This window comes from Lates calcarifer, linkage group LG15, assembly GCF_001640805.2.
Source record: "Lates calcarifer isolate ASB-BC8 linkage group LG15, TLL_Latcal_v3, whole genome shotgun sequence".
Classification (NCBI taxonomy): Eukaryota; Metazoa; Chordata; class Actinopteri; family Centropomidae; genus Lates; species Lates calcarifer.
In genome coordinates this window covers 21238552-21253786 of record NC_066847.1, presented here as the reverse complement: position 1 = coordinate 21253786, position 15235 = coordinate 21238552, and the positions used below count along the sequence as shown (strand labels likewise).

Genomic DNA, 15235 nt, shown 5'->3' with positions numbered 1-15235 from the left:
ATGTGAATCTGAGGTTAATGTTATAGCATAGTTGGTACCCCATACAACTGATTTACAGTACAAAGTCCTGCAGTATTAAAGTACAAGCCATAATAAAAAAGAAATAAATCAATAAAAAAATGATACCCTCAAATTGTTAGGTGGCGTGATGACTCATGGTGATAAGTGCAAAATCATATGACATAATGCATTCTTGCACACTCTTCTACATGGTGTATTGAACAAATACCTCCTCCCACACACACACACACACACACACTTATTATGACAGTAGGCAGAAAAGGGTTAAAAAAAAATCACACATTGATGTGAACACTAAAAGACAAAGAGGGAGAGGCAGTGTATAGGTCAGATTCCACAGCAATATAACTACACAGCAGGGAATGCTGACCATCAAAACACAGCGTAAGAACATGACAGTGTCTAGTGGCTTGTCAGAGGAGATGAAGCCAGAGATTGTGTCGTTGCATCCACTGGACACAGCAGCTGCCCCTAAGCCAGAGCTGCTGTGTATCTTTGGGACGGGGGACTTGGGGCGCTCTCTGGGCCTGCGTCTGCTGCAGTCCGGCTACAGGGTGGTGTATGGCAGCCGCAGACCTCACAGCTGCAGCCCCTTGCCTCAGGGAGCTCAGGTACAACACACATGACATGACATAGCACTTGGGATGGGGACAAAATTTACAAAATTCTATGTGGGCAGCCCAAACATGTTCATGTTGTCCTCAATATGTGTGTTGTGCAGGTGATGAGCCACGCAATAGCAGCCCAGTCTGCTAGTCTGATCTTTATTTGTGTTCACAGAGAACACTATGAATTCCTTGAGACAATGGCACTGCATCTAGAAGGAAAGGTGAGCCAAAGATTGATGTTAGAATCTGTAACATTTAGCTCGCAAAATTCTGAGTAGTTACCGAGGCACAAATCAGGAACTAACAACAAATATTTAATATTCCCTGACAAGTGAAGGTACTTCTTGACTCTGAATTGAAGAATATAGTATAAATGACCTGAGTGCTAGACATTACATTAACAAACTAGTGTCTATTTTTTAAGCTGCTCCACATCTGTGAATCTACAGATGCAAGGTTCTTGTGCTTTACTTGAGTATTTCTATTTTATGCAACTTTATACTTGTACTCCATATTACATATCACAGGCAAATATTTTACTTTCCACTCCATTATATTTGTCCAACAGCTTTAGTTACAAATTATTGTTCAGATAACAATTTTACATACCCTTTCTGTCCAGTGAAAACTATGAAATATGTCTTGATTTTGAATGTTTGTGATAAACTGAAGGATTAAGTGTTCTTTTATGGGCTGAGAAAATTCCCCTACTTCTTTGAGCTAAATAAACAATTTAAAAACCCTCATGGATTAACTGGAAAATATACAGTCACAAAGCTGTCAACAGGGCTGCTTTTCTGAGCTTATGGGAAGGTGACTTTTTAGAGATATGTGGTTCTCACAAGACAAACATACGATGATCTTATAGAATATGATGCAATGTTTTAGATACAACAACCCAACTGTATAGAAAGTAGTTCAAATGAGCTCAACCTCAAATATCTGCTGTGGTAAAATGCCACATACACATCAATGTTGCAGTAATATTAATCCAAATACATCACATATGATAGTAAAACACAGTGACCATTTTCCTGCGTGAGTACTTTTACTTTAGTAAGGTTCTGTATGCAGGACTTTTACTTGTGGCGGAATACTTTCACAGTGTAGTGCAGTGTATTAGTACTTTTGCTTGATAAAAGATCTGAATACTTATATATTGACAATCAACATATTATTTCCAATAAACTCTGACTTAGATGATAAATGACCTCTAGAAATATTGTAGTTAACCAGTACTGCGTTACAGTGTGCATATCATATACAGTTTTTTGCCATCTTATGTAAAGTAGTTTCAAAATTGAAGTAAATGTAAGATAGTAATGGAGTAAAAATGATGACTGGTTTGAAATAACTCAGAGATGCACTCCATCACTTGAGGGGATGCAAAATAGCAGCTAATCTGTACACAGTATAATGAAGTGGTGACTGGTGACATGCTTCTACCTGATACATGGGTATCAAGAAAGACAGCAGTCTATGTTGTCTACTTGTAATTCACTTGTGAGAGGTTCCACAAAAGACTGATAATTCCCACTCAGATTGTTTAATTTGTATATTTTTTAGAGGCCAGGGGAGGTTATCATTATTTTGTGGAGTGGAGATTTGTTTTGTCGTCTTTCCTATCCTGTAAATCATTTCAAGATTAACTTGTGATTGCAAGGTGCTGGTGGACCTCAGTAACAACCTGAAGAAAGACATATACCCAGAAGCCAATGCTGCCTATCTGCAAAGGTAACGGACTCCTGTGAAAGCGTGGAGAAGAAACATAGAGTGTCTCATTCATAAATATATTGTGTGTGTAAATGATTCCCTCATTTTGCAATAGTTGTTGCCACTTTCTTTGAATGCTGGATGTCTTATCTGTGAGAATAACACATTTCTGGGAAAGTGCTCCTAAACACCACTTAGAGCATGAGACATGAAAACTCTCCACTGAATCCAAAAGAAATGAAAAAATTTGCGGGGGTTGCAGCTCCCTTGGCAGGACGGCCTGCTGTGTATCTATTCAGTTGAAGTGGAAACATTGATTCTCACCATTCTGAGACCCCTCCTTCCCCCGTCTGTGTATGTGTAGACAGAAACAATAGCAACTAAAGTCCTTGCTGTGTGTTCTCCAGACTGGTCCCTGGAGCTGCTGTGGTGAAAGGCCTTAACACACTGTCTGCCTGGGCCCTTCAGAACGGACTCCTGGCAGGAAAACAGGTGAGAGACGAGTGGAAGTGAGGAATCTGTGAAAAGATGGCAGCAGGATCAAGGTGAAACAGAGCCAGAAAGCTTCCGAGCCTTAAGGAAATGCTTTGATTAAACAGAGTAAAGATAGAAAGACTGAGCAGTAACAGGAGGCTGGATTACCAACTTGATCTTTTCATGATGAGACATGTTTGACTTCAAATCAGGCAACAATAATTGCTTTCATCCTTTCCTGGAGTACAATGGGAAAAGTGTCTCTCAGACATGTTAATAATAGGAGCTGATCGCTTCACTGTACACTGGGCAAAATTTAGGAAATCAACTGATTTCATTTGTCTTGCTGCAGATTATTGATTTTTTTGCCTTCCCATAGCAATGCAAAAGAAAATGAGGACAGTGCTTGTATAAACACACAAACAAACAAATGCACTTTATGATGTTACAAAGTCAAAAGACCAATGTTTATTGCAGCTTCCGTTTCACAGCTACAAAGAGAAACACAAACATGCTGGAACCTCTGGAGACTAAACCTGAATCTGCCTCGAATCCTCTTCAACACTACACCCCCACCCCCCCCAAATACATACATACACACACACACACACACACACACACACACACACACACCACTGCAGTGCTCTATTTTCTTTGAAAACAGGTAGCTGTGAGAGAGCAGGAGTGGTGTGTTCATCTGTGTGTGTCTTTATCTGTGCATGTGTAGGTACACTATATATCCACACGCACATGCTTGTAAGTGTGTGCTATTCCCCAGCCAGCAATTTGATTAGATCCACAGCGGGGCTGTGGCTCTGTCACATTTACATTCAGATGGAGATTTAGTCTGTCGGCCGTCCCCTGCTGTTACTGGTGCAGTAATGTAGGGAGACATGGCTGGCTGCCCGGTCCACTTATACACACACCTGGGGGAAAACCGCTCAATCCTACTGACTCCTCTATATGCCTGTCAAACTACTCTCTCTCTCTCTCTCCCCCCTACACTCTCTAGCTTTCTCTATCCCTCTCACTTTATATGATTCCATTTTTTCCCCCCTTTTACAAACAACTTAATCGTCTTATCACAGAGCTGTGAGTGTGGTAATAAGCTTCAGCATGGTGAGATCTAGAAATAGGATTACATATTCAGAAGTATATGTATATATAGTATGCATGTGTTTTTACATAGTCGTACATCTCCAGGGGTTTCATCTCCAAATTACTGAAACAGCACTGGGGAGATCAACAAAACAGGGGTAATTTTGTAGACAGACACTGTAGGTGTACACGGTGCAGTCATGCACTAGATATACCAAACATGGTGAGTCATCTAACAATCATCTTAGTGTAATTATTAGTGACTGAAAAACAAAAGCTTATTAGAATGCACCAGAAAAAAATATTTCTTCATTTCTGAAGGTGCATTTGGTTTTTGAAATTGCTGAGTGATAGACTACATGATTACAGATGAAGATATTTTTAAAACAGCACTTCCACTGTGACTAAAACTGAACAAATATTCACCTACATGACAAGCTATTAGGATCTTTATTATGAATCATTAATTATGGTACTGTTTGCCATTGATAAAGATAAGTCGTCTCCTTGTCAACAAATCTTATGAAAAACTAAAACCAAACAATGAGCTTATCTCAATAACAAGTATTGTCTTTGTATCTTATTCCTCTGAGCCAGAGATTTTCATGTTTGTAAAAAAAAGAAAGGAAGGAAGAAAAAAACATCAAATACACATCAGAGCTACACTGTTGCACTGGGTGACATTTTTCCTTCAGAGAGATCAACATGCGCATTGTAGTTTATTTTGAGGCAATCCCACATACATCGTCCTGCTGCCATAATACTCAGCAGGTGGCTGAAAATAGGCTCCAGCAAATGTGCTATTTACTCCTGTTTCAGTAATGTTTTCCAAAACCTTCAATGCCCAGCTCTTTAAGGAATGAAAGTATAAATTTATGACCTGTTTTTAAAAATGTTCATTTTCACCTTTATTCTTTTCTTTGTCTCATTAACAATAACCTAAATACATATCTCCAGCCTTGTCCTTTTAGCAACTTATGACTACACTGCAGCCCATTTTAAAAATAACCCACCCCTCCGTGCTCCAGGTGTACCTGTGTGGGAACAGTGCAGAAGCAAAGCAGGCAGTGGCAGAGATAGCCACCAAGCTGGGTCTCACTGTTCTGGACAGAGGGTCTCTGTCTGCAGCCAGGGAACTGGAAGACTTCCCCTTGCAGCTGTTCCCAGAGTGGAGGCTGCCACTACGAGTGGCCGTCGGCCTCACTGCCTTCTTCTTCTTCTATCTGCTCATTAGAGATGTCATCTATGCATATGTTGAACAGGGGAAAGACATCTCCTTCAGAATCATGGTGTCCCTGGCAAACAAGGTAAAGATTTGTCCCCTACCCCTCTTGTTTAGTGTCCTGTAGACTGCTATTTTGAATTCCCCTCAAAACATGTGTTCTGTGTTTATTATTATATTCACCTTCTCACATCTTTCAGGTGTTTCCCATTGTGTCGCTCATCATGTTGTCTCTGTGTTACCTGCCTGGTGTCATAGCTGCCTTCCTTCAGCTCTACAGAGGAACCAAGTACAGGTCACACATCAGACTGGGACAAAAATGTTCACTAACTGTGCAAGTTGTTGTAAAAGCTGTATCAAGTGCCAGGCTCACTTTTTCATGTTCCAGGCGCTTCCCCGATTGGCTGGACCGCTGGATGCTGTGCAGGAAGCAGATGGGTCTGACTGCACTGGGCTTTGCTTTTCTCCATGCCATCTACACATTCATCATTCCTATTCGCTATGCTGTCAGACACAAACTCATCTCGCATGTGGTGGATGAGGTACAGCAGGCTGGTTCAAACCTCCTCAGTATTTCTGCAATCCTGTACATAGAGGAACTACCACAGAGAAGGAAATTCACCTGTTCTCTCTATGTCTCTCTCTCTCTGTCTTAGATGAAGAACAATAAAACCACCCCGTTTTACTTTGATAATACAGAGGCGTGGGGCACAGACTCTTTCTATGTACTGGGAATCCTGGGTTTCTTTCTTTATGTCCTGCTAGGACTAACATCCCTGCCCTCTGTGGGAGGCTCACTCAGCTGGAGAGAGTTCAGCTTCATTCAGGTCAGAGCGCAGTTGGAAGTACTTAATGTGCATGTGTGAGTGTGAGTGGGTGTGCTTCACCTTCAGGCCTACAGACGTTATCAGTCACATGCTTACTATCAGTGTTTTGATAATCTGTTTTTGTGATAATCTATATTTGGACCTTCTAAGTTTTCATCAGAGTTATAAAACTGTTGTAGAAACAATATGTCATTGCCACTCATTTCCCAGGAGCCTAGTTAACCAACTGCCTAACACAGGCGCACAGAGTGAAAGCCTGGGTGACTCTAGCCCAGGATTTTAAATGTTAAGTTATTCATTAAATAGAATTATGATATCAGGTATAATCCCCAGCGAGAAGATTGTTAAAACAGGTCACAGGTCCATTTGTGTAAAGGTCAGATCCATTGGTAGACCTCAGATGGGGAATGAGACTCAGAGATAGAGGTCTAGGTCAAGATTATCCTTATGATCTGGTGAGAAGAGCAGTGAAAGAATAACAATATATAAAATAACAGGTATCAATTTACATAAACAGTTTTTTGTTGTTGCAGGCATGATCAGGGTTGTCAACGTGTTAATTCAGCAGCATAGCAGAAGGGTTTGCTGTTCTAAATTGTTTAATATGATCCCTGATTATCATTATAGGGGCACAGTTCATTACTGCACCACATTAATATGAATGTTTTCTTATTGTGCTGTTTACACTATGGTAAGTCGCTGTGGATGAGAACATCAGCAGCCAAATGCTAAAAATGTAAATGAAAGCACATTATCCAAGTAATTAACAATAACCAAGCCTCAAAGGCTACTAGTGCTACAAAACCAATTACTCTGGAACAGCTGGGAAACAATTGGTATTTTTAGGTTATTGTAATGCTTGAGGAGCACAGAATGAATGAAGCACAGAAAATATTCAGCTTTACATTTATCAGTTACATACCACAGAAAAGTTGGGTTTAGTGTGTTCAGTATTATCCTTTGAGAGAAGCTGAGATTCACTAATTACAACATGGGAGATTTTAATCATGCAGTATGTGTTATTTGTAAATAGATATGTGTCAATTAATCTTACATTTTGAAGTAAAACTTGCTGTTTCCATCTTTTCGTCTTTATGCTAAGCTAAGCTAACCATCTGCTGGCAAGAATGCAAAAAAAGCCAGTGCTACTATTCTTTCACTGTCTTCTTTAAATGTTGTGTATTTTTTCCCCCTCAGTCTAAGCTGGGCCACTTGACCCTGTTCATTTGTACGGCGCACGGTTACATTTATGGCTGGAACAAATTTCTTCGTCCCTCTACCTACAAATGGTACACTCCACCGGGCTACATGCTGTGTCTGATTGTGCCGTCTGTGGTCCTGGTGCTCAAACTGCTGCTCCTCCTTCCTTGCGTGGACCGCACCCTTACCCGCATTCGCCAAGGCTGGGAGAGGACCCAGCCAATGGGGGAGATGGGTGAGAGCAAGGCCACCAACCTGTGAACTCTGACCTCTAAAGTCATTGATCAGGACTGCTGATCATTGAGGGTTTCATTCTTTCATTATATTGAGGGAAATAAACTTAAAACTATAACATGACAATATATTCCATGAATACAATACAAAAATAGAAAATAATACTTTTTTAAATTACTATCAGTTATGTAATATTTATATTAGTAAGTTATATTAGTAATTTAAAATACCATTATTAAGTAGACAAAATTATTAACAATATTTCATGTTCTGATTTTGCAGAAAAACAAACAAACCTCTTTATATTGACATTGGTACATAGAATAAGTAATAGTTAAGAAAAAAACAATCCAAAGATAATTTTGTCCATGCTCAAATGGTGTGTGATTGTGTCTTCTGATCAGTCAGCACTGCCTATTCTCAATTGTGCAATAGCCAAACAAAACAAGGGGGGGTCTGATAGTTTATTTCAGCCAAATGGACACGTCTCTATGGATATGAATGTTTTTAATGTCTATTTCATTTGAGCTTTGGAAAAAAAAAAACAAAACAGATTTCATATTTGTGCTGTATCTTTTTCACAGAATGTGGTGAAAAATAGATTGATATCCCCTGCTGAAATCCATTGTTTTGATAAACATAGGCAATAGTTTCCATTCTCCTCTCTCCTCTCCCTTCAAGTGTTGCGATTGTATCCCTGAGGTTGCTCTCTTTTCAGGATGTTATTGATCTCCCTGTTTTCTAACACAAATACCTTGTTGCCCAAACCTGCCTCCCTCTCAAGGGCGTGCAAATGTGCACATTTACACACACAGTTACATATGCACGGAAAAGAGAGTAAGGTTAAGCTAATTATACTATCACATACAGAGTCAACACACATGTGCACACACAGATGCGCACACACAAGTGCCAAAGCCAGAGTGTGTAACAGTAGATAACACATTCGGTAGCCAAAAGCAGACTCTGGAGGCAGAGCATTGTGTGATAAAAAACAGTCTAAACTAGATTTAAAACAGGGTTACAGCTGGCAAAGCCTTAAGCACGTAGATAATAGTCATCAGAGCACTTACAAGAAGGGAGACAGAATATACTGTATAACGAAGGCACCACAGACAGTTTGGCAAAGACTGACTAAGAGGTGGCCTCAGCAAACACTGATAGCAGATCAGTCGCCGCTGGGTTGGCAGGAGATTTGATCAGGTGATGAGCAGAGGCAGAAAACTCAATACTGACGGCTGGTGGACAGGTGTGGAACAACTGGAGAGGTTAGTATGTACAACACTAATCAAATGATCCAGAGGCAGTTGAGGGAGGAGAGTGGGATGGAGCAGCTGTTGCCATGACAGAGTCTTGTGCTACAGAAGAAATATGCAGCGGCTTCTTTTTTTTTTTATAGCCCAAAGCAGAAGATTTTGTCAGAGACATCCTGTTATCTAGCATTTAACAATATTATCTGCACACACAATCTGCAATCCCTCACACCCTCTCCCATTGTATTATTCTCCTATTACCAAAGAGCTGCTGTTGATTTTAGCCTATTTCCTGCTGCTGGGGTGTTTTGGTTCTCTCTCTCTCTCTCTCTGTCTCTCTCTCAGTGTGTGTGCACTGATGTATAAATGAGATAGAGTATCACAATATTGCCCAGTATTGCCAGAATTAAGATGTAGCAACATACAGAAAAACTGTGAAACAAACTAGCTTACATTCATCATTTCCACTCATGTTTAATTTCACACACCTAGACAACCTTGAAACCCATAATAAGATTATATGTGTCCAGCCATGAAGGCTTGACTCAGTATGAGCATAAATAAGCAGCTGAAATTGTGGGTAAAGACACAGATAGCAGAATACATTTAATGAAGAGTTAATCCTTGGTTCATCTGTGAAATGTGCATTTGGATGCTGAAAGAATTGTATATAATAACACTGATAGTTGTGAGAAAATCTATTTTTGCTTTAGTGATGTAAAAACAAAACTCTAATAAATAAATGTGTAAATTATGTCCATCCTTCAATTGTATGAAATTTTTGTATCCCTTATGCACATTGTCAGTATGCTAGTATAATAAGTTACTATACAACATTCTTCTGTCAAACACAGCTGATAACATATCTCCATAGAAACTAGAATCAACTAGATTTGATTTTGTTATAATGTTTTGTTTTGTCTTAATAGTGGTTTCTTTCTAAGAAATTCAAGGCTGTGCAGGCAGCATCCACAAAATAAGTTCCTTGCAAACTATTTTCAAGGAAGAATCAGTTTTTACTCCAAAAAAAATGCTATTTCCCTAAATCGATTTAATCTATTGTTAAATTAATTTCTAAATTCATTTTTATGGTTTCTGTGAACTCTGACCACTGCAGGTTCAAAGAAAAATTAGACTTGTTGCCTGAAATAAATTAAAGTCTTTCCCCATATGGTAAATCTTGACACACAGTTTTTTCACACAGATCAGAAAGCACAGCTCTACAGCGCCTCAGGTTTGTATTTAAGAGTGTGTAACTCAGCACAGCATGGGGTACATGCACCATGGCTTTGGACACCAAAGAGGCAAATGGCATCCCAAGCAACAGTGTTCCTCATTGTTCGGTGGATTAGACCTTTACAATATGCTCAAACTCTCAATCTCCCAGTCTGTTGAGGTAAAAGTTGCCCTCCATTACATCAGGAAGCAGCCAGCGTACCACAAAGGGCTTTTTCTGAGTTCTCACGGAGCACATAATGCTTAATTGATTCAGCAGGAATGTCAAAAGAGAGGTATTTAGGGTGAGCAGAGTTACAGCTTCAGGTGAAGCCTAATTTATTTCAGAGGTCCCTGGAGGTTTGCGAGTGGCGTACAGCATGACTAGTGCCATATACTTTTAACAAATGTTACAATTCCTTTAGAGAAGAAAACTTCTAATGAATCAAACAGTCCACCACACCTATCATTGACTGATAAGGCACCATTTATTCTTTACAGACCTGGAGATTTGGTACATAACTACTAGCATGCTGCTGACTGTAAGGGTTTGATGATTGTGACCTCTGTGTTTCCCTCATTCATTCTAAAGGTATTAATGACAAAAAAAAAAGGTTCAGATTACTAAACATTTATGAAGCATTGACTCATAAACTTCACAAAATCATGAAGACCCCACATGCAATCATAAAGATCAGTGTATAATCCACTAGGTCTTTTGTATGAGGACAATTTTATATTATCATTTTATAGCATTTGCAATAAGTGGGTCTTTTTTTAAAGTGTTAAGAGTTTGCAGTCGCTGCACTTACTTTTTCTGATTTATTATTTACATTACATATCCTATATCTTTATTGCTGAGGCTTGCTAAGAATTGTAGTTGGTCATCTGCAGAAGTTATTAAGGTTTGTGGTCTTGCTTGTTTAAAATACAAGTACTCCTGAACATTCATGAATGAGACCACTAAGACATATTACTATTTAAAAAAAGGCTTTGGAGAAAGAATTATCTGGAATCATAAAAGGCAGAATGAAGAAGCCATTAAAAGAGGAGAAATATACAGTAGTCACAAGCCACTACTCTTAAGATCCAGGCATTGAACCTCCCAAGTCACACTGAGGCTGACATAAACCATAAAATTATGAAGCACCAGTTGGATTAATGGTCGTCATCCAAGTGAATACTGTCAAAACCTTACACTGTACATTGAATGCACAAATAGTTATGACGAGAGAGAGAGAGAGAAATTTTACATTGATCTTTTTCCAATATCCCTTTCTTTAGGGCAAAGGATCTTAGAGCTCTATTGGTTTTCTATTCTAGTTTACTAGGAATGTAAGTGGAAATGAAATGTGTTTTCGACTCTGACACTGTCTGTCTACCCTACAACAGTTTTTAAAGTATGATTACTTCAGATTTTGTTCTCTGTTGTTCCCAGCAGGAGTTGTGCACTTTTACAGAAAACAAGTAAACAGGACTTCACTTACACTGAAGCAGGAACCCAAGTGGTGCTGGTGCCTTCATGGACTAAATTTAATCACATACCAGCAGATGTAATTCACTAAGTGGAGCTTTTATAACACCTGTGAACAGGAACGCCATAAGTGGGCTGAGAGCCGGATCAGGCATCAGAAACATGCCAAAGATGTTGAGTGTTGTTAAAGTTTATATTGTTTGTTTGCCGTAAATGACAAGACATTTCCTTCAGGGAAGAAAACATCAAAAAAATGAAGAAAGACTGGTTTTTTCACTTTTTCATTTCTGAGAAGGAAGTATCCAGTTTATGTTTACCGACCTGCAGATGTGGTATGTAGTGACTATTTCCTGTAACATGATGCAATGATGTTTTGATGAAGGATAATGTAAATTCTGTATGTTTCCCTTGTAATCAGGAGGCACTAAATTTCTAGTGTTTAAAGTCAGAATAATGGCCATAAAAGATCAGGAACATGAACAAAGAGCATGAGACTGAATTACAGCAGAAAATTTGTCATTTTTAACTATTTGTCAAGAAGAACATTACATAAAAAGCAACAAATGTGGCTATCCTATGATATCTATCTAATAAAACAAATAAAATTCTGCAAAATGTTTTTTTTTAATTCAAGCTGATTAAAGCCCCTTTCCCATCCCAAAGACTGTGCGATAAACTTTTATTGATGTCACTGTGTACGGTTAAATGGTGTGACTGTTTTATACTCAAAAGAAAAGACCTTGTGTGGACTATCACTTAAAATCTTGTTCAAGAGTGACAAACTATTAGTTGATCTTCTACCAGCACTTTTCCTGTGATTTTGAAGTCCAGTGCTCTCCAGTTGAGCACATTCCCTGGGGTGAAGTTTAGTTCATCCACATAGTTGTGGATCTCACAGGAAGAAAGGACATAGTTCCACATGTGGACATCAGTCATCATGCCAACGAAAGACTGCTTAATGTCAAACCCACCTCCAAGGGAATCCTGCTCCTATAGAGATTACAGAGGTTTGAAATACAGTAAATAAAAGCATTATTCATTATCATTGTTCTGAAATCTATACACCAGAGACACACGCAAGAAACTGTACCTGTCCTAAAACAATTACAGGAGATCCTGTGATGTTGGATCCAGAGCTGATGAATCTCCGAGTTGAAGGTTGTCCATCAAACCACAGCTGCACCAGTCCAGATGCAGAGTCCCATGTGGTACAAATAGAGTGCCACGTGTTTGGCTTGTAGTCCCACCCTCCATATTCTGTCTTTCCCTGTCTGATATGAGGATGAATCTCCTTATTTGTTTCACTCCAGAAAATCAGGAACTCATTTTGATTAGAGGGTGTGGCCAAAGAGAAAAGGGCATGGTCTCTTTTGAGGTCTGTGAAGGACCTGTAGGTATCACAAAGACATTATTAAGCATGTTATTTTTCACAGTCAGGAATACAGTGGATTCTTTTATGTATTTTGCATTTTCAGTGCTACCTGTGACAGACAGTTACAGCACTGAAATCCTGTCTTGATGTAGTCAGCCTCACGTGAGCTGTGTTGGTTTGCTGTGGGAAGGTGAACATTTTACCTGACAGATCTACAATTAAGAAAAAAAGACAAAGACAGAAAAATAAATCAAAATGCTAGATGTTCATGTAAGTTGCACAGTGAACAAACACATTTTTACAATGCCCCAATATTTAGCAGAGATATTGCCCCAGCCTCTAACAAACACACACTCTCTCTCTCACACACACACACAAATCTATGTACCCTGAGCATGAAACAAACTTGTTTTTATAAGTGATTCAACTGGGTCTTCTCTTTTAAATTATTTGTTCAAAAAAGGAGTTGAATGAAATTCACTTATAATGTTGGGGTGTGTGAATAATCTATTGCAAAAGGGTCATTCATTTCAAAGTATGTACACTTGCAGCTTGTATCTTAATTGTGTAATTCCCTTTTGTATTCCCTTTGTTAAATAAAGAATATACTTCTTTTTACCTCGAGGACTTGCAGCACATGCTGTCAACATCACCATAAGCAGCAAAAATGCCATCTGATACAAAGACAAATAAACAACAAATCAAATGCTGTTAACTAACTATCAGTGTAATCAAATCAAATGAATGTAAAATACAGATGGAAACAAAATAGCTGTCAACTTAATTTGCTCTATTTTCCATTGGATATCATTCATGGTCTTACCTTTAAGTCTGTGTGAAGAAGTTGTGCACAACAGAGAATAGGAGTGTGAGTTTTATATCCTTGTTGTTTCCTCATTCCTTTTGCTGTGGTGGTGACAAACGAGAATGTGAATAGTTGTTTGTCTCCATATGCCCTGTGATAGACTGGTGAACTGTCTGGGGTGTACACCGCATATTTGCAACATAATACCTGTTAACAGCCAAAAAGGTCATAGTATTTCACAGTACGAAACTGATGAGCCTGCTGTATACTGAAACAACAAACAGTACATTGTGTTACCACTTGCCTGGCCTTTTAAAGATTAGTACAGTGCACTCAAGGCAGAATAGTGAAGGGCAGCAGTGGATCATCCAGTTGAGCTTTCAGGACAACAACAAGCATCAGACATTATCAAACCTTTGCACTGTAGAAAGTGTATTTTTTTATTTAGTTTGATGCATTGAGCATTTTTTGAAAAAGAAAAATATAAATAATCATGTCATGTATAGTATGGACAGACACCATTGTTTTTGGTTGATTATTAATATTTTGATTGGTTACTATTAAAAATTTGATACACTGTATTTCTTTCTTTCTTTCTTGCCTCTTCTCCAAATTTTGTGTGTGTATGTATGCTGATCACGTGTCATTAAGAACTCAGTTTACGGAGATGTTCTGTGCTCTTGAATATCTAAAATAATTTGCTGCAGCACAACATCAGTGACCTATATGTGATGTGACCAAATATTATGTCCTCTCTGCAGAGGACTTAGTGATGGAAGAGTCTGCACGCTCCTCTCTCTACTGATGTGATGAGATCCAGTAGTGACTGGGGAGAAGCCTGCAGCTCAGAGCGAATGTTTCCTGGAGAACGGCATCAGATCAGCCGAAGGGATGAACCCTGGAGAGGGATCAGACCGAGACGACTAGACAGAGCACACTCAACTCAGCAGGGAAAAACTCTGTGAGTTTGACTGAGCTTCCAGACAGGATGAGATGTAGTTGGTGGGCAAGACAGGAAGAGAAAAAAGAGAAAAATCTTCAATCACACTAAAGTTTATTTTAAAGATCATTAACAAGTTGTTACACTTAAAGATTTAAATAGGTTTTTATGTCTGATTTTAAAAAATGCTGTTCTACAGTATACTTACATAACAATTTCTGCATTTTTACACAGCATCTTTGTTTCTGTGAATGTGTGTTTACACGTGTAAGGGTGCTGTTATTCTCACAGGTGGGGCAGCAGCTTAGCCAGTGAGCTACCTAGGTAGGGTAGGTAGAGGACCATAGACAAGAAAAGAGAAAAATAAGACACAGTGCATTCACACACATGTGATTAACTCGAACTCCAGGAAAAGCACAGATATAATTAATGTGTTGTTGAGCTACACACAAGCCTACATATTTTACATAGCACACAAAGTGTGCATGCAGATTTTGGAGAGGCTGGTGCTTCAAGAGAAATATGCAGCACCTTTTTTTGCCTAGAGCACAACATTTAGTCAGAGACATCCTCTTATCTAGCAACTAACAACATTATCTGCACACACAATCTCTCCCACTGTGTTATTCTCCCATTACTAAAGAGCCGCTGTTGATTTTAGTGGCTTGATTTTTAGTGCATGTGTGTGTCTATGTGTGCACTGATGTATAAATGAGATAGAGTATCCCAATATTGCCCAGGGTAAGAATTTCAACATACAGAAAAACTGTGAAACAAGC

The 15235-nt window shown here is 39.0% G+C and overlaps 2 protein-coding genes across 3 annotated transcripts; one reads left to right on the top strand and one right to left on the bottom strand.

The window, feature by feature from the left end:
• The first annotated feature begins 387 nt into the window (after positions 1–387).
• Positions 388–11965, top strand: LOC108892101 (metalloreductase STEAP4). Of its 2 annotated transcripts, none has more exons than XM_018689546.2 (9): positions 388–632; positions 743–850; positions 2293–2363; positions 2750–2834; positions 4943–5221; positions 5337–5431; positions 5525–5678; positions 5793–5963; positions 7161–11965. In XM_018689546.2, exons 1-9 carry the CDS (start codon positions 414–416, stop codon positions 7422–7424), a joined length of 1446 nt encoding a protein of 481 aa, XP_018545062.1. In that variant the 5' UTR covers positions 388–413; the 3' UTR covers positions 7425–11965. The 2 variants fall into 2 exon arrangements, with proteins under 2 accessions (XP_018545062.1, XP_018545071.1); XM_018689555.2 differs by having other exon boundaries at positions 451–632; positions 802–850.
• LOC108892123 (C-reactive protein) lies at positions 11839–13643 on the bottom strand. The gene is made up of 5 exons (XM_018689567.2): positions 13535–13643; positions 13331–13385; positions 12821–12923; positions 12430–12727; positions 11839–12329 (listed from the first exon to the last, which is right to left on the bottom strand). The coding sequence occupies exons 1-5, from the start codon at positions 13607–13609 to the stop codon at positions 12108–12110; spliced, it is 753 nt and encodes a 250-aa protein (XP_018545083.1). The 5' UTR covers positions 13610–13643; the 3' UTR covers positions 11839–12107.
• Positions 13644–15235: the final 1592 nt, after the last annotated feature.

Coding starts and splice junctions, on each gene's coding strand:
- LOC108892101 (XM_018689546.2), top strand. CDS start 414: ATGACAGTGTCTAGTGGCTTGTCAGAGGAGATGAAGCCAGAGATTGTG. Junction 2,835..4,942: donor GACTCCTGGCAGGAAAACAG/GTGAGAGACGAG, acceptor TCCGTGCTCCAG/GTGTACCTGTGTGGGAACAG. Junction 5,432..5,524: donor TACAGAGGAACCAAGTACAG/GTCACACATCAG, acceptor TTCATGTTCCAG/GCGCTTCCCCGATTGGCTGG.
- LOC108892123 (XM_018689567.2), bottom strand. CDS start 13,609: ATGAGGAAACAACAAGGATATAAAACTCACACTCCTATTCTCTGTTGT. Junction 12,924..13,330: donor ATGTGCTGCAAGTCCTCGAG/GTAAAAAGAAGT, acceptor TCTTAATTGTAG/ATCTGTCAGGTAAAATGTTC. Junction 12,728..12,820: donor GCTGTAACTGTCTGTCACAG/GTAGCACTGAAA, acceptor TGATACCTACAG/GTCCTTCACAGACCTCAAAA.